At 33.4% G+C, this 26987-nt stretch overlaps 1 protein-coding gene across 1 annotated transcript in view; it reads left to right on the top strand.

Annotated features, from left to right (window-relative positions):
• The window catches only part of LOC131544167 (uncharacterized), a 58606-nt gene that overhangs the window by 20151 nt on the left and 11468 nt on the right, over nt 1-26987 (top strand). The window contains exons 14-30 of the mRNA XM_058782218.1: nt 5532-5609; nt 6182-6235; nt 11047-11103; nt 12009-12071; nt 12179-12283; nt 12706-12883; nt 18234-18280; nt 18510-18670; nt 19782-19888; nt 21442-21507; nt 22307-22320; nt 23036-23167; nt 23254-23354; nt 23654-23765; nt 25321-25412; nt 25514-25683; nt 25862-26013. Of these exons, the coding sequence (XP_058638201.1) occupies nt 5532-5609; nt 6182-6235; nt 11047-11103; nt 12009-12071; nt 12179-12283; nt 12706-12883; nt 18234-18280; nt 18510-18670; nt 19782-19888; nt 21442-21507; nt 22307-22320; nt 23036-23167; nt 23254-23354; nt 23654-23765; nt 25321-25412; nt 25514-25683; nt 25862-26013 (1689 nt within the window). The remainder of the gene's footprint in view (nt 1-5531; nt 5610-6181; nt 6236-11046; nt 11104-12008; nt 12072-12178; nt 12284-12705; nt 12884-18233; nt 18281-18509; nt 18671-19781; nt 19889-21441; nt 21508-22306; nt 22321-23035; nt 23168-23253; nt 23355-23653; nt 23766-25320; nt 25413-25513; nt 25684-25861; nt 26014-26987) is intronic.

The raw sequence follows: 26987 nt of genomic DNA on the forward strand, positions 1-26987 counted from the left end.
ATAAAAATAAATAAATAAATAAATAAATAAAATACAAAAGTGGGGGAAAATCACATTAAGAAATAAATATTTTTCTCTATAACACAATGGCTACAATTATATGGTACTCCTGTGTATTAAAGACTATTGATTGTACTCCAGGTTTCCCTCGTGCTTCTTCCAACAGCATATCATGATTCGTGACAGTGTGTCTATATCGTCCTAATGCACGGTGAGGAGGAGCGTTTGAGTGGCCAAAGTGGTGGCAGCTTAACAGAATTACCAGCCCGAGTCCGACCTGAACCCGTTTTCCACTTCTCCCAAAACAGCTTGTTTCAGCTAAACTAGAAACTAGTTCCGTTTTGAATGTAATGGAAAGGTGATTATATTTCGTTTTTTTTTTTTTTTTGTGTGTTTTTTTTATAAAGTTAGAAAAACATTTGGAGCATTTTTTTTTGTTCGTTAAATGTAAGTTGTTGTTTTTTTAAGTAATGGCAGTGGCAGCAGTGAGGCAGAAAGGTTTGATGAATTTAGCCTTCTCAAATCTTCACGACTTGCCTAAAATAAAATATATAGATATAAAACAGTTCATCACAATGTTAGTTTAAAGTTTAACCTAGATAAATGTGCGCTGACGCATATCCAGCACAGCAGTTTGTGTGGAGAGTGGAAGTTGAAGAGCACTTTACAGGACATGGAGGCGCCAGCGCGATCACTTGCATTTTTTCTTACAGTAGAAACAACTTAAAATACGCCGTAATTTTTGCTCATAAATGTAAGAGTAATACATCATTTGGAACTGTAAAGGGTCTACTTTTATTTGTGTGCATTCACAATATCAACAAAATGTACTTTTTAAAAATAAATAGGAAAACAGAGGATTCGCTTGCTGCATCTCAGTTTTGAGCAGGAGCGCTTCACAATGATGAACCGAAACTCAACTAATTGCCTCACAGACATGATAAAAATATATATTTATAGAAAGTTTTAAATTGCTACTGTAAAACGAAATAATTCAAATCGAAAACAAAAACTCTTACATTATGTAATCTGTAAAGATGCATTTCTCTCTAAAGGCGCGTCCAATGAAGAGATGGCTAGTCATTTTTTCATCACTATCTAAAATATAAAAATAAGGAAACGCCTAAAACAGGCCCGATTATAATTTGCGTTTTATTAATTGTATATAATTTAAAAAAATAACACATAATGCCATATAATATGTAAATCTTTGTCCTAGAATTGCATATCTGTTTACATTTTCTGATTTTTATGTTGCTCTGTTCTGAATACCTTAAAATTTAAAGGATTTGCTGCAAGGCAATTTTGTCTGATATGTGAATTATTTATTGGCCTTTTTTTATAAAAAAAAAATCCATGCAGCACATGCTTTAAAAACATCTTTAAAATGATCATTTGTAAAATAGGCTACAAATGAATTGTAACCCGATCTCATGAAAATGCGTATATTATGCCTACGATTTTCTGTTTCAATTTGGCGTAATATTTACACACAGCAATTGACTTTTATATTCATTGTTTATATGCAGAAATTGACTTTGGCGTGCAAAAGACTGATAAATTCATAATTAATGGCAAGGTTCAGTCGACAGAAATGCGGGACAAACGACGGGCCTATAATTTACTGCTGAATGTTTGCGGGGCAAATCTCAGGTCAGTGCTCATGGTAGGCCTACGCACAGTGCGTACAGCCACACCTGCAGGCGCCACTGATTGTATATATTATACAATCGCTCTATGTATAGCCTATATATAGATTGAGAAGCTGCACGACAAGAAAAATATACTTGTTAGAGGCATATTTACTTTGTACATTTATTTGAATTCATATTTCATACATATACAGCAGAGTCAGCAAAGCCTTCCAAACCTTCAAATCGATCCTGTGATCAATACCTAAATATATAGTAAATATTATAAGATGACAAAAAGATAGCTGAAACGACCCGGACCCAAAGCGACGGGGAACTTCCGGTACGCCAAAACGGATTTGAGAATCAGAAAGCTTAATTTTTCGTTTTGGTTTTATTGTATTTTCATTTGATGCATTTGAACGGAGTGACAAAGACAAAATTAAAAGTGTAAGAAAAACACCTGAAATTCGTTTATTATGCCCAGGAGAAGGTTTAAATATGCGATAAACCACTGATTTATTCGTTTTCCCGTTTTAAAGAAAAAAACGAAAAAACGAATTATCCGAAGGTACACGGACCATAAACAAATGTCCTTGCTTTTCCAAGCTTTATAATGGCAATGGGCGGGTGTTTCTGTTCAACAGTCCAAAAAATATCCATATTTAAAACGTTAAACACTTTTAAAACAAGCCATTCTGGGCGGATGACGTAGGACATATGCGTAGCTCGTGCCGGTGAGAAGTGAGGAACGCGAAAGCACAGCGGAGACAGCAAAATAAAACACTGGTCATGAATTAGAAATACAAAACGAGGATTTGTAAAGAAAGATTTTGGAGGATTTCGATGTAAGCCAAGAGGAGATTGGGTTTCCTTTGCTAAAGTAAGGAAACTTTGCTTCCTTAGCTCCTGTAAACAAACGTTGGTTCTCGCGAGACTACACTCTAAAAAATGCTGGGTTAAAAAGTTCTCTCTTTTTTTTTAATGTTGAAGTATTTTGGTGGTATTTGTTTAATAGGACTTTTTTTGGTTATTTTTTTCCAATTCACCGATGGCTGAATGTCTATCAATAAACCAAAGAAAGACCACTTCATGATGTTTGTTCTAATGAGTTTTCATTTTCAGAAGCCGAAAGCAAAAGTTAATCTGCTACTTCAAAGTCTGATTCAGCAATGCACAAATGTTTGCAGTGAAACAATATTGCAATTGCTTCGAAGCAAATTACTTTGAGTTATTTTTTTTCTCCAGTTGATTCCATCCAAGGCTGTGGCTCAAGTCATATGTTTTTGTGTTTCTCTTTTCTTCAGTGATGTTGCTTTCTTCAGTCACTTAATTATCTCATTAACTCTTTGAAGATTTGGGTTTTGACTTGAGACTTGCTTGTGACTTGAAAGGAATGACTTGGTTCCTCCTTTGGTGAAATCAGCTGCTGAGTTCAAAGGTGGAATAAACATATGGCAGGACTTTTACTTTCTGACCCCTGGACTTCACACCTCTGCCAACTGCTGGGTCAAAAAAACCCAACCGCTGGGTTCATTCCTTTTTAACCCTGCGCTGGGTTATATTTAACCCAGCATTTTTTAGAGTGCATGCACAGCAAAAAATCCAGAGTTAAATTAACTCTCCTGGGAGTACATGTGAGACCACACTCAAGAGTGTGAAAGTGTTAAAATAAGAGTGTTAAATTAACACTGAAGCAGAGTTAAAGTTAATGAGATAATTAAGTGATTAATTAAGTTATGATTGACCATTACCGAAGACACCTAATGTTAACAAGCAGAGTCACCAAAGGAGAAAATCTAAACTTTCATGTCACCATTATAGTGGTCAGCGTTTGCTTTAGTTGGGCTCTTGACCCTTAAATTTTTAAAGTTAGATTTTGTTTAGTTGCTCTAGCTGAGTTATAACAGACAGACAAGAAAAAAAGTGGTCATGTGATGCTGGTTGTGTTTTTACATAATCATTTGATCTGAATCACCAATCTCATTTAGAGCCTAAACCTAAAAATAGTCAGATTTACCTTGTTGATCACAACAGCCCTGTGATTCTACACTATCCAATTATTAAAATGATTTCTTGAAAGTTGTTCTGAAAATTTTAAAAAGAAGAGTTTTTTTTCCCAGGCACACACAGACATTAAGAATCAGCGTATGAACCTCAACAACGGTGACAAACGGCATATTCAGAAAAACGGATCAACTCTAAACATTAGAAAACAAGCTACTAAAAGTCACATAAAAAAACAAAAATAAAATAGTAAGAATAAAGGAAATTACTAAAACAATTCAGCTCCTAATTTAATCATGCCGCAATGCATCATGGGAGCCATGGATGAATTTTGATTGGTGGCACCCAGAATGCACTGCAACATGCTTTTTTGATTGTCACCGTTGTTGAGATTCACAGGTTGATTTTTGATGTTTGTGTGTCTACTTATCAGATTTTTTTCAAAGATTTTTGATCAAATACCTTTTAAGAAATTCCTCGGATTGTATTGAACATGCTGGAAGTCCAATGCTAATGAACCACAGGACTGCTACAATCAACAGTGTAAGTCTAACTCAGAGATTTGGCTCTTAACGAGAGATTTAGGAAAAGTAAAATACACATATTTGTTTTACTTTTTCTCGTTGCTTGTCTGTCTGTTGTAATTCAGTAACAGCAACCAAAAAAAAATGTAATATTAAAAAGATAAGGGTCAAGAGCCCAACTAAAGCAAACGCTGAGCACTATAATGGTGACATGAACATTTAGATTTTCTCCTTTGGTGATTCTGCTCGTTAACATCAGGTGTCTTCAATAATGGTCAATCATCACTTAATTAATCACTTAATTATCTCATTAACTTTAACTCTGCTTCAGTGTTAATTTAACACTCTTATTTTAACACTTTCACACTCTTGAGTGTGGTCTCACATGTACTCCCAGGAGAGTTAATTTCACTCTGGATTTTTTGCTGTGCATATTCTCATCTGAGCTTACGCTACGATATTTTCTACATCATCTGCCGGACAGTTAGCGGAAGTTAGAGAAAAGTGTTTATAACATTTTAAATATACTTTACATGCTTTGATGGCAGCTCAAAATATTTGGAAATCTCCAAGCACAGACCTTTTCAGTTAAGTGGTTGAGGCCACTTCAGTTGCTTTTGATGCAAAATTTCAATGCAGTTAACTATATGTTCATAATCAGTGTTGATCAATATTGTGTTCCTCCCTAAAAAAGTAACTAATTACGTTACTTAGTTACTTTTTATGGAAAGTAATGTTACGTTACTTTTGAGTTACTTTCGCTTTACTTTTTAAATATGAGTAGGGCCTGATTGTTTTTAATATAAGAAGTTCTATTTCTAGCAAATGTAAAAGCCCTTTCACACCAAAAAGTGTAATGAATAAACCTCAGGCTGAAGGAAAAGTAAATTCACGTCTGTACAGTAGAACGCAGGAGAAGGAGGTTCAACACTCTTCATCAGTAAAAAAAAAAACAATGAAGCACAATTGTTAGTTTATCTAAAGTCATGTTTTGCTTATTAGTATGGTTGAACTGGATCATCAAAGGTCAGCAGCAAAGACACTGGTTAATAAAATGGGATTAGATGCATTTGTGTCATTTAACATATTTAATTATTGCAGGTTTGCATTTCACTGTTTTAATTTATTTTGATGAATACTAAATCTGTTTTTTTGCGAGTGGGATGAATTAATGCACATTCACATTTAGTCTAGAATTACAGTAACATCATGTTCACACAGCGCACACAACGCCTCTGCACTTCCGATTTCTCCCAATATGGGGACATGAGACTTGTCAGTCAATAAACAGGAAAACAAAGTAACTGGCGTTTTCTTTTAAATGTCTTTTAAATTTTCTTGTAAATGAAAAAGTATGTATCTGTATCAGGACGAACTGTTGGCCGGATTGAAAGTCCAGTCAGGTGATGCCCAGTCGTGTGACGTCTTCAAGATAAAATTGTATCAGGTACCCATTCCCTCTCTCACTTAGCTGAAACTCAACCCACTCACTTCAGCAGGGGTCAAGTCTAAGTTCACTCATTTCAGACACCTACAACACACTCACTGTAGAGATGAGCAGATAGAGCAGCACTGCAAAAAAATAAAAATAAAAAAATAAAAAACAGAATTGCTTTCCAATATAGCAGGGATAGGCAATGTCGGTCCTGGAGTGCTAATGTCCTGCAGAGTTTAGATCCAACCCTGGAAAGAAAAAGAAAAAAAAAACTCACCTGCCTGTAGGCCCAACAATAGCTTAACACTGTTTAAAGTATTATAACTTCAGTATTTTAAAATGTGACCCTAGGACAATAAAATTGTATATCATCAGGAACATGTCAGCATTATCAACTATACCATTTTATCAGTTTGTACTCAGAGCACACTGCACAATATATCATTATTTAAAACAATAGAAATATATATATATATGTATATGTTCTTTTTAAGATAAATTCTTCAATATTTTACCTGTTGTGTGTTTTATTTGACTGTGATTTTAAATGTATGATATACTAGTTACCCTTCTAAATGCTTTAGGACATACTGCTGGCCAGTTTGGGAGAGAAGCCTAATGAAGCCTTCGAGATTAAGGTAGTCATTCATTTTCTAACTTGTCTCAAACTTTTATGGTATAGAATTGTCATGTTATAATTATTTCCCTTGAGATTGATCCATTCCCAATGGATTAATGATTAAAAAAAAAAAAAGAATTGTCCATTATCCAATTATACATACATAAATGGCAATTAGTTTTATCTTTACATGTGTTTTGCATGGCAGATATGTTATCAAATCTGTATACAGATTGTTTTTTTTTTGATACATACTTCTTAATAAACATTTAATTTGTTAACAATATTTCAAGGTCCTATTGTATCTATAGGTTTTCTCATTATTTTTCTCCAATGGGAGTCTATGGTAGCTCTACTCTATGAACCATGTACACTTGTATTGGATGCCCCGAAAAGCAATTTTACCAACTTTGGGGTCCCTACAACCAAGTCTGCACCAGTTCAAAAATTCACATTTAAATGGTTATAACTTTTGATCTATTTGTTTTAGAAAAAAAAAAAAAAAATTAAGCTTAGTTCATCAGATTCCATAGGCCTATTTCACAATATGGCGACCGACAGCGGAAGTAGGGAAGCGGTACGTCCGGTCACGCCTCAGCCCACTACGATCGCTATTCATTATTTAAATGCTCTAGGAATAGTAGTTTTCTCGCCGTCATTACATTAATTTATTTTCTTATAAAGTAAGAATAGCCAATGTTGTCCGTTTTGTGGACCGTTTTTAAGGAAGGCTAAATAATTTTTTGAGAAACTTGTATTTTTATTGTCAAAGTATGTATTATTTGACAGTTGCCATTATAGCTCATTTCCAATTTATCACTTGTTGGCTTTATGGATGCATTTCAAAGTGGTTTAATAAAAAAAAAGTTAACTATTTGTGTATACTGGTTTAACTATACTTGTGAGGGGCAATTTTCCTCACTTATATAGTGAAATATTATGACAACCGATTAGTGGGCACATTTTACTGGTCCTTGCTTGTTAAAAGGCTTATAAATCAGCGAAACGTGTTTTATTATTAAATTAATAATAATTATTATTATTTATTTAAATCTAGCGTTTTGCGGTAATGGTTATAAAATGAGTAAATGAGTTATAAAAGATATAACTTACCTGACAGAAAACAGATGCAAGTCTAAGCAATGTCCTTACTAATACTCAAACAAATGTGCGTGCGTGCGGACACTACAGTCTCAAATAGTATTGCAGGGAAAAGTGGTAATTTGGTCCAAGAGTTGTAAAGTTGAAGAAAGCATGAGACCAAGAAAGCATGAGAAGCCACATCAGCTTGAAGTAAATACCGACTGGATTTAGCTAATGATGATAGTATATTTTTTGATAAGATTGTTTCAAATATATTGGTTGTCTCAGTGTCTATAACAACTTCTTATTAACAGCACCCTCTGCTAATAGGATTAATATATATCATGGCATGTGATTTAAAAATGCATGTTTTCTGTGCCTACTGACCTATCTTTTATATTATATAGTAATGGTCATTTTAACCCTTATTCAGTGTTCGGGGATTTCAGGGCACCAAATTATGTTTGCTTTAAAAAATGTTCCCTTCATTTAAATGGCATGACATTTGAAGATTCAGCTCCCACTATATATACACACTTAATAAATTGGAATGATGTCCGATAGTAAATGGCTTTAACCGTTTGTTTTCCAATAAATAGCAGTGGTCTTCCACTACACAATGGCACATTTTTCTTTTTATCACATGAATGAAATTGAGAAATGTAAATCTTTACAATGAATTTGACTTACAACTTTGCTATTCTATAAGCACATATACAAAAGGCAAATAAATAAACACAAAACCATACCACCTGTAGACTTAAAACATCAATTAAGTGGGTAATATTATTAAATGTTTAAAATTATTAATAATTTGGTGATAAAGTGACACTAAGAATCAAAAATGCACAAGCAAACAGAAGGCCTGGTATAGGCTCTGCACCCAGTTAAAAAAAAAAAAAAAACGTATTCTTCAAAACAGTTTTATTTTGACAACAGTTAATAAAAAAAATTAATGTAAAGTGCATGATGTGCAAATCAGATTACAATGTAGTGCAAGAGATATACATATATGTTTTGTAATGACATCTGCAAGCAAGTTCGAAAAAGCAGCTCAGCAGAAGTTCTTCACTGCAATGCTGAGAACTCTGATGTTAATGTTCTTCCTTGTGGTGTCTTCATCCACCCCGATGCTTCACACTTTGGTGCCAGTCCAAATGAAAAACCTCCCTATGGCCTGGTAGAAGTGCCCTAATGTGAAAGCCATTGGATAGGCATAGGCATCACAAATTGTTTTTTCTTGGGCGGCCAAAAAAATAAAAAATAATAATAATAATACTACACACCTACCACTGGCATGTCCAGGGTCTGCTGATGGTCGCTGGCGTATAGCATGGGGATTCTCTTATGAAATAGGCTAAGGGTGACTATGCAACTTCTCTAAAAGGCACTACCTGCTCTTGTTTGCGGAGCAAGTTTAGGAGTTGTCTGATGTTACTGAGTGTTAAGAAAATGTGGTTGATGTTGCTGGGTAATAAAGAGGAGGAGGATGTAACTGGATGATGAGGAGGATGTTACAGCAGGTATGTAGATGAGGATGATGTTATTAACTGGTTATCCAGCAAAGCTTGAGAGATGTTGAGGCTTCACACCAGTTCTTCCAGCTCCTATATTTTTTCCAAAGCCTCATGAAGAGCACCTAATTAAAGAGAATAAAGTAATAAAACATTAATAGTTTGCACTAAACATGTTGTGAAGGAATTTTAATATTAATTATTTTTAAATAAATTAATCATACTTAATCACGACTAACATTTCTTCCTTTCCAGGTGTAACATTAATTATTGTGTTCTGAGTTAACATTGGAATATGACAAGTCTAGACAGTCAGTCTAAAAATAATAATCTCATGATTTAAGTATTCATAAGACTAAGTTTAACTTGGTGAATCACTATTACAGGTTTATGCAGATATAGAACAGTTAGACCATCATAGAACATCACAGTTAGAAGTGGATCTATGCACTTAGTTGGGAACCACTGAGCTTAACCACAGAGAGCAGTATGAAGAGGGGCTGACATAAGAAAAAAATACCAGAGATGTTTTAAATTGTATTGGTTTAAGCATAATCTACTTTAAATATATTGTGAAAATTTATAGTCACTGTTTAGTTTCAATCCTCTACCGTTTTACAGTCCATTAAGAACGTTATACTCACCGGGAAAGGTGGCTCTCGTAATCGTGCTTCTCCTGCACCAGCAGCGCTGCAGCGTCAGTTGCTGTCAGTGTCTGGAGTAAATTTCGTAGTTGGGAAAGTTGTAAAACAATAAACAGTTGCTTCTTATTCATGTTTGAACATAAGGGCGCAATACAGGACTGATTACTTTCAATCGTATCCACCGTTCTATTAGCGCATTCACCGGACCGGAAAAGAGTTTACCCTACTTCCGGTATGCATACGTCACGTTGTGAAATAGGCCTATTCACGATGTAGATCACATTGAGTAGTTTACATTAAGACTGAGTAAAGGCCATTTTGAAGAGGACAATATTACTTTTTTTTTTTTCACTACTCCTCCAAGTTTTGTATAGTTCTTACACAAATTGGCTCAAATGATCTTTGGACCGAGCCACACAGAAATGACTTAATAGAACTTGATATTCATCTTTGATATTGCAATCTAAACAATGTTGACCAAATATTTGTTCAGTGGCTGTATCTTGGCCAAACTTTGATCAGTTAAAATGAAACTCGATAGGCTTCATCAGCACTTTGATCTGAGGATCCATGCTGAATTTAGAACAGGATCTTGAGATCTGAAAAATAGTGAACAGTGTTGTGTCTGCAAAGGTATTGTGTGGCCACTAGATGGCGGTGTGAAAAAGGAGAGTAAAGGAGAAAAAAGAAGAGAAGGAAAGAATAGAGAACCGTGTCTGTGTCTGCTTCTTTATTTTATTGCAAAAGTACAGATATTACAAACAGTTTGAACAGTTTGTCAGCAAATTGTGATCTTTGTGTCTATGGACACCTTAGCCAAATCCGAGGACACTAGGATCAGATGAACAGCATTGACAGCATGTCCCAGATGTACCTGAGCAATTTAAACACAGCATCACTTAGAGTTCCAGAGATATAAGGATTTAAAAAAAAATGACTACAACTTTTGAAAAGGTCCACATTTAGTTTATTTGCTACCTTTACCAAGAGATATCTCTTAGAAATTGTGTTTGTCATTCTATGCTAGTTAGTTTAGCACGATAATCAGAGGCCATTCTTTCTAATGTGGCTTTTTGGCTGTCAAGTTCATAATTACATTTGTGGCAAAGTTATCTTAGCATACTAATTGGTTAGTATGCCAAATTTTGCTTTTGTGTGCTTTTTGCATTATTATTATTATTATTATTATTATTATTATTTATTTATTCATTTTTATTTTTGCATTGGAAGCTCTCCTTATCAATATCTTAAGATAGGTGTTATGATGTAAAAAATCTGAAAAGTTCTGTTGTACATTTTTTCATCCTTTATTATACAGTAGGAGTATCTGTTGGTTTTATTGCTGACCAGCATGAAATGTGCTTTTGCTACTATTTTATCTGTTTTCTTTTTTGCTACTTTTTGAACACATGGAACTCTTGGAGGTGTTTGGCCCAGTTATTGCTGCTAGCAACTATATATATATATTTGTGTTTTTCCTCATATGAAGCATCAGTTGTATCAGATTATTACATTATTATGTTATGTTGCTTAACCTTATTCTTTACTGTAATATTTGCATGTATGATTAATCCTTCAACATCTTTTAGGTAAAGGAGGAGAATAAAGCAATGTCTGAGAAACTCTTCAAGAACAAATTGTATCAGGTATCCATTCCCTGTTTAATAGATTTTTAATTGATATAGTCTAATACGCACCTACAAACACATAAAAAATATGTTTTTGTAGACATATGGCATTTACATTTACCTTGTTTATAGGTGTCAAATATTTTTTTCTATTAATATGCATCTTTTTATGTGATGTTCACACATGAATTGTCAGTAATACCATATTAATATTTTGTTAGTTTGTATAGTCACAAAACACTGCATGCATCCCTGAATAAATACAATATTAGACATATTATTAAAGACAGAAAAGTCTTAGACACTATACTGTTGAAAAGTTTGGGGTCAGTTATATTTTTAAATGTTTTTTTTAAATATGTCTCTTCTGCTTACCAAGGCTGTATTTATTTGATCATAAATACAGTAATAATAGTAATATTCAAAAATATTATTACAGTTTAAAATAACAGTTTTCTATATGAATATATAGTAAAGTGTAATTGATTTATGTAAAGCAAAGTTGAATTTTAAGCATCATTACTGCAGTCTTCAGTGTCACATGATCTTCAGAAATCATTCTAATATGTTGATTTGCTGCTCAAGAAACATTTATTATTACATTGATTATTATCGATTTTGAAAACAGTTGTGCTGCCCAATATTTTTGTGAAAACTGTGATACATTTTTTTTTCACAATTTAGTACAGCATTGTTTTAAATAGAAATATTTTGTAACACTTTAAATGTTGTTTTTGTCACTTTTTAAAAATAATGAATTTATAACAAAAAAAAAAAAAAAAAATGAAATATCTTACTGATTCCAAACTTTTGAATTGTAGTGTATATTCCCCACTTAAATAATTTTTGTCTCCATTATTTGCATTTATTGATTGTAATACTTGATTATTACTTTACTGATATTTACCCTTCAAAATCTTAAGAAAATACTGAAGAAGTGCTGCGAGTTTAAACCACCAGGGACGGAGGAGGACTTTGACATTCATGTATGTGTAAACAGTTAAAAATAATAATACAGTTTTAAAAATCCCTGTTTTGTGATTCATTTTCACTGTTTTTCTTTCTATCCTCTCTGAAATATGATCTCATTCAGGTTCTTGAGATGGGTTTTGGTGAAGTGGGTAATGAGCCCATTGATAATGTTCATTTCTACAGCAAGAATGAGCCAAACAAAGCCTTCAAGATGGAGAAGTATCAGGTAAAAAAGCTCACTTATCCCAAATATCCAGAATTATTATTCATGAATGCCATGACTGTGAATATCTTGAGCACTCATAAGAGAGCAGAAATTAGCCAGTGAGCACACACACTGAACAACACCACTGACCATTGCATTCATAAGCTCAACAGAATCTAAATTTAATGCCACAATCAACACTTTTGATTTCATTTTCATTCTTTTCGTGACAGCTGTAATAGATTTAGTTTCATTGTGCAGCAGCATTTTTGTCCAACTTGGTGGTACTTTTGCCTCAAGCCCCGGTTAATTTCAGACATGTGTCCAGGGGTAGCCTTGCCCAGCCTTGACACCCGCCTATAGTGAAAACATGATTTTTTTTTTTTTCCCGGTTTGACAGAGGCTAGTTAACGGGTTGTTTGGTTTCTTTCTTGTCCTTGCAGGTGTCCAGTCTCAAGCCAAGTAAGTTTCATGAATTTCTTGTGAGGGTCTATTGCAATCCAAAGAATCAGGAGGATGAGGAGAATCAGGAGGATGAGGAGGATCAGGAGGAAGCTGAGAAATACTTTCATAAGTGGTGTGAAATCAATAAACAGTTTATTGATTTTGGGACTGATTCAGGTAACTCCAACTGTGCTGTCATATTCTCTCTCTCTCTCTCTCTCTCTCTCTCTCTCTCGCACACACACACAGGCACAGATACAAAATGATAAATATCATAAGGTGAAGCGCAAATTACAAACATGATGCACATATAATAATGCAATATTAATGCTAAATTGTCACACACTACTTGATTTAACTCATTCTTCTATCTTAGGGTCTATTGCATATTCACTCTTCCTGGCACTGCTTACTGGAAAGTAAAAAATCTGACACTTAGCAAACCCTATCAAGTTTTAGTTTTCTATCTCACTGCTATCGTATTTGCCTTAAAATAAAAGACATAAGTTTAATTGATGGTGAGTGCACTCAAAAAAATTATTCGGTCTAAATTTACATTTTATGTAATTCAATTGCATAACAATTTTCCATCCATTTAGATTACATACACAGTAAAATCCCCAGTGTTAAATCAACACTGCTCAGAGTGTATTTTGTCCCACTCCAAATAGTGTTAAAGTAACACTGAAGCAGAGTTAAAGCTAATGAGATAATTATGTGATTAATTAAGTGCTGATTGAGCATTAGTGATGAACACCTGCTGTTAACAAGCAGAATCACTGAAAGAAAATAGAAACACAAGAACTACAACTCACTTCAGCCACAGCCTTTGATAAAATCAACTGAAATAAAAGACATTAAATCTCTGAAGGTCTCAGCAGAGGATTAAACAACTCCACAAACAGCATCACCAGCTCCACTTATTATTGACTTTATTTCTGTCAGATGACTACAGAAGCTCTTATTGAAAATTATCAGAGGTTTAAACATTGATGCTTCATTGGTCAAAAACAATGCCACCATCATGGAGATGAGTGTTTACTTTGGTTAGGCTCTTGATACTTGACTTGCTGTGTTAGTTTTTTCTTTGCAACAATGCATATGTTGTTGTAAAGGATAATGATTAGTGCTTTACACTGAGCACATAGTAGATGCTTCTGTGTGATGAGACAATTGTTGTGAACTGGCCTGACTGCACGCTTTTTTTGAAAAATTTTATTTTGGGTTTGCGCAACTAACCCGTTGATGCTACAGTATGAGAAAACGTTGCAGCCAACAGTTATCGTGAATGCTTTTAAAACCATCTGCATCAAATTTTTTAACAACTGTAGCATATAGACAAACACAGATATCAAGAACCAGCATATGAATCTCAACAATGGTGACAATCAACAAAATGCTTCATGTTGCAATGCATGCTGGGTACCAGCATAGTACAAGACTCTCCCATGTATCCCAGCATGCATTGCAGCATGAATAAACAACGCAGCTGAATTGTCTGATTATTTTCTTTTATTCTTACTATTTTTATTTTACGTATGCTGTTATAGTTGTGACTTTTAGTAGCTTGTTTTGTGATGTTCAGAGTTTCATCTGAATATTTTCTTGACTGTCACCATTGTTGAGATTCATACACTGATTCTTGATGTCTGTGGTCTTTGAATTGCTACAGATGAAAACTTTACGTGCACAAAGTGATTTGTAAATTATTCAAATTATCTGATATTTACAATACTACAAAATATGAAGCTATGAAAACATCTAAAACAGCATAATGTCTATATAATCAGAAATTGGGCTTGAAACGAGGTCAGTGGATCATCTACCCACAACTCTTTTTCACTTGGCTTCGCTGGCTAAGTTAAGTGTGTTTTGAAAATCAAACAATTAAAGCAACCAGCATAATATTAACACCAAAACGCCAAGAGTCAAGCACCCAACAAAAGGAAGCACTGGTCTCTTTGATGGTGATTTCAAACAACACAATAAAGCATCTAAACCTCTGTTAATTCTCAATAAGAGCTTCTCTAGAAGTCTGACAGAAATAAAGTCAATCTGGTCAATCTGATGCTGTTTAATCAGATCTTGAGAGATTTAATGTCTTCTTTTATTTCAGTTGATTTCATCTTCAGCTGTGGCTGAAGTCAGTTGTAGTTCTTGTGTTTTTCTTTTCTTCTGTGATTCTTCTTGATAACAGCAGGTGTTCATCATTAATGATCAATCATCACATAATTATCTCCTTAACTCCAGCACTGCTTCAATTCTACTTTAACACTCTGTAGTGTGGAAACACATGAACACTGAGCAGTGTGGGGACTTTGCTGTGAATTATTACGTAAGTCTTACTTGTTTCATTCACGTATGACTGATGGATATGAATCACATTAAGTTTATTGATTTGTTTATGTTAAAACTATGTAATCTAAATGGATGGAAAATTGTTATGCAATTGAATTACATAAAATGTAAATTTAGACCGAATCATATTTTTGAGTGTATATTCACTCTTTTTACGTGTTCCTGCTGCTTACTGTACAGTAAAATAACTGACACTTAGCTAACCCTATCAAGTTTTAGTTTTCTGTCTCACTGCTATTGTATTTGCCTTAAAATAAAAGACATAAGTTTAATTGATGGTGAGTGCAAATTAATTGCACTAAATTTACATTTTATGTAATTTAATTGCATAACAATTTTCCATCCATTTAGATTTCATAGTTTTAACATAAACAAATCAATAAACTTAATGTGATTCATATCCATCAGTCATACGTGAATGAAACAAGTAAGATTTACGTAATAATTCACAGCAAAGTGCCCACACTGCTCAGTGTTCATGTGTTTCCTAGTAACAGCCATTGACTTAATCACACAGTAAAACCTCCAGTGTTAAATCAACACCCCCAGTGTATATATAATCCACACTCAGAGTGTTAAAAAAGTAACACTGAAGCAGTGTTAAAGTTAATGAGATAATTAGTTTAGTAATTGAGTGATGATTGAGCATTGATGAAGAACACCTGCTGTTAACAAACTGAATCACTGAAAGAAAGAGAAAGAAGAACAGAAAAAAAAGATGAGATAAGCAGAAATACAAGAAATACAGCTGACTTCAGTCACAGCCTTAGATGAAATCAACACAAGATAAAAGAAGACATTAAATCTCTGAAGATCTCAGCAGAGGATGATTAAACAACTCCACAAACATCATCACCAGCTTCACACGTTACTAACCAGACTGACTTTAGATGTTTTAGTTTTGTTTGAATTACCATTATTGAGGTTAGTGTTTGCTTTAGTTGGGCTCTTGACCCTTGACTTAAAACTTTACAGTTATTTTGGCTGCCATAACTGCGTGTTTGTTTAGACATGTTAGTTATGGCAAAAAGAAAAAAAAGCCAAGAGAAAATGTGATCAGTAGTTTATTACATTTATAAAGATGTAATCAGCGTATAGCGGCTTGAGTAACTGAATTAATTTGGAGTATAGTCACTGATAGACTTATCAGTTAACTTTGTTATTGAGATAACATACATATCGACCTGAAAGTTTAATCTGAAACATTTGTGAAACTTATTCTGCACTGAAAGTGTACTTTTCTTCATCACACAGACTTCAAGAATCAGCATATGAATCTCAATAATGGTGACAATCAACATAAAGCTCCATGTTGCAGTGCATTCTGGGAGCACCAATCAAAACTAATCCATGGCTCCCAGCATGCAATGCGACATGAATAAATTATGCAGTTGTCTTTGTATTTTTTTTTATTCTTACCATTTCCTTTTGTTTTGCTATTTTGTTGTGACTTTTAGTAGCTTGTTTTGTAATGTTCACAGAGTATCTGTTTATCTGAATATGTTGATTGTCACCATTGTTGAGATTCATACGCTGATTCTTGATGCCTGTATGATAATGAAGTTTTAACCTTTTAGTGCCGGTTTACTTCCAAAAGTCTTTCAGATTAATCTTAAAACTGATTGATCAAGCTTTATATTTTATGTGAACAAAATAAATTTTAATCACTCAATGACAATGCTCTGCATGAAAGCAGTTATGTACATTACTAAATGCTGGTGATTTCTTTACAGAAGTCAAACCATCAACACCTGATTGCCATAACTAACATGTCTAATAGTGATGGGATTTATGGCTCTTTGAGGGGATCCGGATCGGATCTTCTTCAAAAGAACGGCTCTTTTTAAATATTTAGTCAGTTTTAAGAAGCCAGCTTGGGGGCATCGCAGTTTATCCTGGAAATAATCACTGGGAGGAATGATGAGGTGAGATTTGTAGTCAAATAATTAAAACTCAGATATCACACACCAATATCTGAGTTTGAATTATTCTGAAATATTGATTATTACCTCATTTGTCATGTGTGGACTATATTCCATAGGGTTGCATAACATCCCTCTGCTTAGACAGTGACATCACTATTTTGGATTTACCTTTAGTACAAAGTGTGTGTATGTGTAAAGTGCACCCAAATGCTGCTCCTTTTCCTCTGGCTCATTTTCAGACGTGTCACGTGTGTGTCTTCTTCCTTCGAACGACCCGCTATTACTGACGTTGGCACTGAGACAGAGAGGCACTCGCACGTTTTTTTTTTTTTTTTTTAACTCCGCTCCTACCCAATGACAGAGGCACGCAGGATTTTTTTCCACTGGAGTACTCAAGTGAAGGATGCGTGCACAACTATCATCATGCTGTTAGGCAGTAGCCCCTCCCCCTATAACTGTTCTGTCTCGCGGAGGAGCTAATTTGTGTGCATCTGTGTGTGAAACGCATAGGAAAAAAAGAACGACAGAAAGAACGGCTCCCCCCCAGCCGCGACTCGGCTCCCATCGTTCATGTTTATGAGCCGTTCAAAAGAATCGGTTCGTTTGCGAACGTCACAACTAATGTCTAAACAAACACGCTGTTATAACAGCCAAAGGAAATGTAATGTTTTAAGTCAAGGGTCAAGAGCCCAACTAAAGCAAACACTGACCTCGATAATGGTAATTCAAACAAAACTAAAACATCAACATCTAAAGTCAGTCTGGTTAGTAACGTGTGAAGCTGGTGATGATGTTTGTGGAGTTGTTTAATCATCCTCTGCTGAGATCTTGAGAGATTTAATGTCTTCTTTTATCTTGTGTTGATTTCATCTAAGGCTGTGGCTGAAGTCAGTTGTAGATCTTGTTTTTCTGCTCGTCTCGTCTCTTTTTTTCAATGGTTCAGTTTGTTAACAGCAGGTGTTCTTCATTAATGCTCAATCATCACTCAATTACTAAACTAATTATCTCATTAACTTTAACACCGCTTCAGTGTTACTTTTTTAACACTCTGAGTGTGGATTATATATACACTGGGAGTGTTGATTTAACACTGGAGGTTTTACTGTGCAGGTGAAGGTGTTTGCACGACACATACATAATCATGAAATGACCAGCTTTCAATTAATGTTGAGTTTGGATGATAAAACAACGTAAAAATATATTTTTTTACACTTAGGATTTAAAATGCTATACCTTTTTCATAGGATCCGAAATCATGAAATCCCAAGATGATAAAACCCCCTCAGGCAAGGTAAAAATTAAAGTTTAATATTATTATTACTTTTTAAAAATATTTATTTGGATAGCTGAGAGAGTTAATGTGAATAAAACTGAACACATTGATTCCTGTATCGATTGTCTACTGAATCCCAGAAATGTTCTGATATTGTCCAAAGCCCCACTTTTCCTAATGCATTTCCAAACTTTTGGATGACAATGTCTATGTTTGTGCATGTATTTGCTTGCTTTCTATCCTGCAGATCTTCAACGACCCCATTCATGGTCAGATTGAGCTGCAGCCGCTGCTGGTGGAGATCATTGATACGCCTCAGTTCCAGAGACTCAGACACATTAAACAGCTGGGAGGAACATATCTGGTGTATCCTGGGGCCACTCACACTCGCTTTGAACACTCTCTTGGGTAAGATTTGTTTTTATTTTTATTTGTATTATGCACACACACAGTGCTTTGCAAAATTATTTAAACCCTTGAAAATGGTTTTGTCTGAATTAGTTGACATGAAATAACAATGAACAATACTTCTACAAAATGTATTAATCTTAGTTAATGTTAATATCAACATTTTAAGATCAGAAGTTGTTCTCTTTAATCATTTAACATTAACTGACAACTAAAATTAACAAAGGTTAATAAATGGTATATAAATATATAGCTCATGATTAGTTCATGCTAGTTAATGCATAACCATATTATATTTACCTTTTTGTAAAGTGTAACAATATAGTGACATTTGCACAAACAAAATATCACCCTAACTCATCTGTTCTAAGAGAAAAATGCTATAGAAAAAAAAACATATATATTGTTTTAATTAATAATTGTTTTAATAATGTAAAATCATATTACTATTTCAGGACACCTTTTGCTTTTAGAGTTAGCATTGCACGAAGGCTAGGTATAAAACAATGTCATTTTCAGTAACATCAATTTGCTTCTAAAATGTAAGGTGGACATAATCTGTAAAATGGCTGTATGTATTCTGTACTAATTTGAAACATGGAATAAGAAAATAGTCAAAAATCCTTAAATGGCTTCATCATTGTTGAAATGAACACATGATAACTGTCTTCCATTATGTGCAATATGCTAACATGTTAAAACATGTTCATTAGCTGCAAGTTGAAATGTGGTGTGGTTGATTTACCCCTATATATGTTTCTTAAAGTTTAAAAGAAGATATGTATTTTGTACCTCAGCCTTTTCTCGGTAAATGATGTTAGAGAAGATCTTTCTGTCCGTTCTGTTTATTAAAAATACCTTTTGTTTCATTAAGTTGTTACTAATTTAGATTAGAATAAACTAGGCATTACTAAAAGAAGCAAATATACTTAACAAATATACAAAAATAACTGTTTTCCTTTTGTCCCTAGTGCTACTAATGGCCATCACCACATAGTTCAATATAGACAATCATATTCTAAGCTTATGAATCAATCAACTGTTCAAGTGATGTAAAAGCTGAATTTATCCTGTGCTTTGTTTTAAATGATGTCTTGTCTGTTTGTGTAAGTGCGGCATATTTAGCAGGACTTCTGGCCAAAGTTCTGCAAGAGAAACAACAGTTTGATGAGAAAGATGTCCTGTGTGTCCAAATTGCCGCTCTGTGCTACAATTTAGGTGAGCATCATGAAACAAGCACACTTGAGCTATACACTATATGTATATATGTAATTTATTCCTGTAATTTTAAAACAGATTTTTAGCATCATTACTCCAGTCACATGATCCTTCAGAAATCATTCAAATAATCTGATTTGCTGATTAAAAAACATTAATAGTAATCATAATCATAATAATTGTTATTATTATTATTATTATTATTATTGTTGTTGTTGTTGTTATTATGTTACATTTTAAAGCACCCTTCCTAAATAAGTGTTAATTTCAATAATGTATTTCCCTAAAATTAAATCAATCAATCAATCAATCAATAAATCAATCAGTCAGTCAAACTGACGCCAAGCTTTTGAATGGTATGTATAATGTTTTTTTTATTTCAGCTTTTTATTTCAGATAAATGCTGATCTTTCTGTTCATCAAATAAATTCTGAAAAAAATGTACTGAACTGTTTTAAATATTGTTAATAATAATAATAATAATAATAATAATAATAATACGGAGTGTCTATTTACACTAAGTGCAAATAGCCCGCCTTGTTGGCAGAAGCTATTTACACTAACTCCGCCCACCAACGTTTGATTGGGATAGTGAACAGTGACAAAAGACGGTCATCACACATCAGTTTCAGTTGCGTAGATGGTAAAGCACATGCTTTTTGACGTGATCGACACGAGTTCAAACCCGCATCGGAAAGGCATTTATTTTCAATGAAAATTAAGGAAATAATCAAAAAGTTGAAAAAAAAAAAGTATTGATTATGGTTAGAGTAGGGCTTTATTGTCCCAATAAGGTGGCATCCATTTAATAATCTGAATTAAAACTATAATTTACACTCAATACATTATTATTGCATATTGTTTTATAATGTACTAAAATACTGAGGTGCAGATATTGCTACTGTTTGCAATAAGTAGTATAAATAGCAGAAAATCTTCCTTTTTTAATATAGTTTAAATATAATCTATAGCTATTTGCACTTATATTTGCACTTTGCATATCATTAAAAAAAAATAGTATCGCTAAGAAAATATGCTATTTGCACTGTGTAAATAGCATCTATCACTATTTACACTTAGTGCAAATAGCCGCTGCCATAATAATAATGTTTCTTGAGCAGCAAATCAGCATATTAGAATGATTTCTGAAGATCATGTGACACTGAAGACTGGAGTAATGATGCTGAAAATTCAGCGCTGCATCACAGGAATAAATTACATTTACAATATATTACAATAGAAAGCAGTTATTTTAAAAAGTAAAACTATTTCACAATATTACTGCTTTTGCTGTGTTTGGGATCAAATAAATTCAGGGTTGGTGAGTAGAAGAGACTTCTTTAAAAACATTAAAAATCCTACTGTTCAAAAACTTGTGACTGTAGTGTGTGTGTAGAGGTATGGTTCACAAATGAAGCTTATATTCTTTTAACTGAAGATTTCCTCACACATTTTTATAGCAAATTATGTGATTCAAATGAAGACAGTATACAATAGTTATTGTGTAAAATATGGAACATGCAATATATTATCTTGTTATGTTTTTCTTTAAGGTCATGGTCCATTCTCTTATGTGTTTAAGAACAAGTTCATCACTAAAGCCCTAAATCTAGAGCCTGGTAAGTGTGCCTTTAAAGACTCCAAAATACATTCAATTGACTTTTTTTTATTTTTTATTTTTTTATATTTAGTTAATTACTTTATGAATACCTCTGTCTCAACAGTAATCATGTTAACACATATATAATTCAAAGAGAGATTCAAATGGTCTTTTCAGATCCTTATTCATCATTTAAAAAAGTAGCAAAACATTAAAACATGAGTGATGCTCTGTTACTGTACATGTATTAGTTTTATGTTCCAGGTTACAATTTACTGTAAAGTCCTTCTATGTTAAAAATGCAATATAATGAAAGGTTTCCGTTGTGAAAATGAGTAAATGCATATGTAATGGCATTTCATGAAAGGAGTTACTTAAATTACTGAAAAATAAAGTATACTTTTTTAATCATTAAAAAAAAATTACACAAAAAATTCAACATAACTTTTTAGTGTGTGTGTGTGTGTTTGTGTGTTCTGGTACATTATATATGGTTTATGAGGACACAGATGTGTATAATGACATGGGTACTAAAATGTAAGTGTATGAGCTTTATACTTCCCGTGTCCCTGTAAACCAAATGGCTTAAAAACAAACACACTAAACTGTGTGTGCCTTTTTTATTATTATTATTTATTATTATTGTTTTTTTTTATTATTATTATTAAATTGGCAGTAGTTTCGTGTGAGGTGTAGGGTTGTGTGTGTGAGAGAGAAAGAAATTATGTCAGTAGTGTGGCTTCAGTTTCAGTTTTTTGAGATCAATTATGAAACGTCATATATAATAACTTTTTTATTATTATTTTTTTTTTTTTTAGATGATCAGTGGAAGGTAAGAAGAAAAATTTTCCTACTGTGCATAAAATGAAAACCGTGTTTTAAATTCAGCTTGCATATTTTACAGTTCAGAATGCTGTTTTCTCAGAAAAAAACGTGCTTTCTTAACAAATAGACAAATTTAAACCTGATGTGAATACTATACAACATACTAAGAGTAAACTGAATTAAATACTGTACTGATGAAAGAATCAAGTCTTAGCAAATACCAATCACAACAAATGTGTACAGTAACACACAACAAGTTTATGGAGCAAATGTACTGGAGTGTTTCAAAGCAGAAAATTGTCAAATTACACTTTGCATTTTTGATACAGCACTTACATTAAAGCAATTAATGATCATTCTGTAATAATTTCTCACCCTTATGTCCTCCCAGACCTGTATGACTTTCTCTTCTTCACTAGAACACAAGAGTCAAGCTCCAAAAACATAATTAAAGTTTCATAAACATTGTTCTGAAAGACAAAATTGTTTTCTGTGGCTAGCCACAAAGCCACAATACCAATAAATTACAGATCTCTTAATTCAGTTGTAGATACTGTTGACAAGAAATGAGACGCTCTGAGGTGTAGCACTCAAAGACTGCTTTGTTTTGAATATAATCATTTACTGTAGATGCCAGTTTAATGTAGAATTATGTGTTTATAGCTGTATACAGGTTCATTGCATAATTCATATATATTTGTGTTTGTCTTTTATTCTCATAGCATGAGGAGGCCTCGATTTGGCTGTTCCTGGATATAGTAGAGAACAATGCTGAACTGAAAAAGAAGCTGAAAAAGGAAGATCTCAGGTTTATTCAGGAGCTGATAAAGGGAGTTGATACTTCAGCTGAAGTGGTACACAATCCTGTGAACTGCCGTTTCAATGCCTAACAAGTTATACAGTGTTTCTGTTGAGTATTTATTTATTATTCTTCTTCCAGTGGCCAGCAGAAGGCAGGACTGAGGACAAATCTTTCCTGTATGAAATTGTGGTAAATCAACAGAATGGCGTTGATGTGCGCAAATGGGACTATTTTGCACGGTAAAATGTATAAATAAATCTTAACAAGAATTATTACATTGGAAAAATAGATATATGTTAATTTAGAAATCATGATGCACCTTTGATGTAGTATAGCCATTAATATATTTTCAAAAATATTCATATGTTGGTGTGTTTTTAAACTAATCTTGTTTTTTAATTAATTATGGCTGAATAGAGCATTTCTAGAATTGATTAAATCTATTGCTTTTGTGTGATACAGCACACTGTTTGGTGTATAAAGTCAGATATTTCAATCATAGTCAATACTGAATATATATTTGTGTTCTCTCTTTCAGAGACTGTCATCACCTCGGCATCCCAAACAGCTTTGACCATCAACGCATGCTGAAATCTGCTCGAGTCTGTAAAGAAGTCAACGGGAGAAGTCACATCTGCTTCAGAGACAAGGTGCCTCATACACAAGAGCACTTATAATATATTACTAAGTTCATTCGTTACCTACACCACAGAAATATGACTTTATTTATACTTTGCTGTGTGATAAAACATTATATCACCTGTAAAATAATAAGAAATGATTGCAGAAACAATGCTTCAGTCAGTTAAAATGGAAACTTACAAGATAACATCCTCCATTACAAAACATAACTGAATTCAGTTTATATCAGTAGCTATAAGATATACATTAAATCAATGTTCAGATTTGATAAAGATATTTATGAATGAAAACTAAAAACCTTTACATTACAATATTAACACAGGGTGGCTGTGGGTCCTTAAAAAGTCTTAAAATGTATTAAATAAAGTTTTGCTTAAAAAAAAGGCCTTAAAATGTCTTAAATTCAGATTCAGTGGGTCTTAAATATCTTCGGTCTCATACCACAAAAGTTTCACCAGACTGACGGACCCAGTGACTGTTTACAATCACTGGACAGATGGAAGATTTACATTTTAGACAGAATATTGACTGTTTTGTTCTGTTTCACCAATGAAAATAGTTCCAAACAGAGATCAGAAGTGTTGCACATTCTCCAAGCAGCACTCGCATGTTTGTTCCTGAATGATTCAGTGTTTTGAATGAATCTGTTGAATGAATAAGTGACGTACCGCCACCTACTGGTGGTTTAGATAGTTTAAAAGTATGCATTTTTCCACCAACATTTCTTATTTGTATATTCAAAAAAATCTATTTAAAACATTAATCTCATAACATTATTTATTGCGATTGTAAATTTGTAGTGCAAATTATTTAATTATCTAATAATCTAACAGCCCTGTTGTGTATATTAAATTTCTCCATCAGTTGTAAGAATTTGACATGAAAGATGACGCATACATTTAATAAGGTTAACAAATATTGGAGGTAAATAACAACCTGGGGTAAATATTAAAAACATGCAGATTTAAATATGTAAATGCTGAATAGAAAACTGATGAAAATATTGCTTCATTTACACCACCATATTGCTGATGTGGAGCTTTTGAGGGATATTTTGTATGAGATATTGTCTGCAGATATGAAAAGTTCTCTGTATATCATAATAATAAATAGCATTTTTGACAGCGATGATATTTTGTTTTCTTTTTAAATTTAAAAACACATTAAATATTACATTTACGTATGTAATATAATGTGTATTTCCTTCACAGGTTTGGTCTTAAATTTGACATATGGTGGTATTAAAAAGGTCTTAGTCTTAAATCTAACTTGTTCATATCTGTAGACACCCTGTAACAACTTAAGACAACCCAGTGATGTATAGTTAATGTACCCTATTAGATGGGGCTTTGATGAAAATAAAACAAATAAAAGTTCCAGTTCATCTAATCACATGATGTGTCATTCAGTTTAGCAGGTGTTAAATTATGGCTCTGCTTCCACCTGATATTAAGATGTATGTTTGGTGATCCGATCACCAGTGGTCAGCGTTTTGTTATTAGATCACTAAACCACATACTCAGCCTGTGCTCTAATTCATCACTCTCTCTGTTTCTCTCACAGACAGCTGATAATATTTATGACATGTTTCACACCAGATACACTCTGTATCTTCAGGCCTACCAGCACAAGATCGGCAACATCATCGAAGAGAAGTATGTTTATGTTGATTGTATTCCAGTTTTAAAATATTTGTGTTTTTCTAGTTCCGTGTTGTTTAAGTTGTTTATTGGTTCATACATATTTTTTTTATTAGAATCTCAGAAGCCCTCTTAGCAGCGAAAGACAATATCACAAAGCTCTCACCAATTGCTGTATCCGAAATACAAGAAGATATCGAGAGGAAGCTCTCAAATATTCTAAGCACTGAAGGAGGTGATGAGAACCCAACAACAAGAGCAATGAAAGAGTTCATCAAACTGACGGGTCAGTTGAAAACATGGGTGGAATAGTAAATAATTAAATTAAATTAAAGTTGGTACAAAGCATCTTCCTCATCTGTGGCATATTTAATGTTATGCTTTCTATTTAGTTGTTTTCATTTTACCAGAGAACTTATATTTGTATTTATACATTTCATTTGCAAATGTTCTCATTCTACCAGATCACATCTTTGAGGAGATCTTGTACTCCACTAAGGATGAGCTGAAAGACGCCCGGATGAAGCTTGAGGATGTTGTGAAGAGATGCCTGCCGAAGTGTGTGGGAGAGACCAGAATAACACAAGCTGAATACAAAGACAAAAGGATCTTAGAGGTAAAAGAGGACATTTTACAATTAATTTGGACAAATCACAAATCAATGGCATTAATGTAATATCTATACATTCTATTATATATAATATAATCCTTTATATACCGTAGGATGTTAAAGTAAGTGGCATCAAAATAAGGTCCAGAGTTTCGTAGTGTCAACTTAGACTTAAGTTAGACTTAGATGTTATTCCTAAAATTATATGGTAACGCTTTACAACAAAGTTCCTTTTGCTAACATTAACAGTATCAGTTAACATAAACTAAAAAATGAAGAAGAAGAAAAAAAAAGAACTTCTAAAGCATTGATTAATCTTAGTAAGTGTTTTCAAGTAAATTTCAGCATTTACTAAAATATTATTAAAATCAAGTGTTTCATCCGTTAATATTATTTAATGGTCCTAAACTAACAATGAACAGTAGTATTTGAATTAACAGTAGTATAAAATAGTATTTGCATTAATACATCCTAGACAGCAAGCAGTGTCGGCCCAGATCTGGGCCAACACTATGTTTGTATAAAGTAGTATTTGTATTAATGCATACTACATAATATAATACATACTGTAACAAGTGTATTGCTCATTGTTAGATGATGTTAATTAATGCATTATATAGTGAAAATAATGGAATCTTATTGTGAAGTGTCACCACTTAATTATGTACAATAAAAACTGCATCAAATGAGTCACACGTAGTCATCCATTTTGATGAGAAATGGTTGAATTCAACACGGAAATATCTGTAAATGTTTGGGACAGCAATATGTGAATTGAAGTAGGCACGATTAGTACTTTTTTGCACCACCTCTGCATACAGGGACTCATGTATTATATTATGTTTGTGACTCATATGCATCGCTAGGTGCTGAGTATCTTCTCTGGTGATGCTCTGCCAGCCCTGTACTGCAGCATCTCCAGCTCCTGTGTTGTTAGTTCCTTCAGCTGGGGGATTTCTCAGTTTTTAACTTAAATTATT

The sequence above is a fragment of the Onychostoma macrolepis genome, chromosome 01 (assembly GCF_012432095.1).
Source record: "Onychostoma macrolepis isolate SWU-2019 chromosome 01, ASM1243209v1, whole genome shotgun sequence".
In the NCBI taxonomy this organism is placed as follows: domain Eukaryota; kingdom Metazoa; phylum Chordata; class Actinopteri; order Cypriniformes; family Cyprinidae; genus Onychostoma; species Onychostoma macrolepis.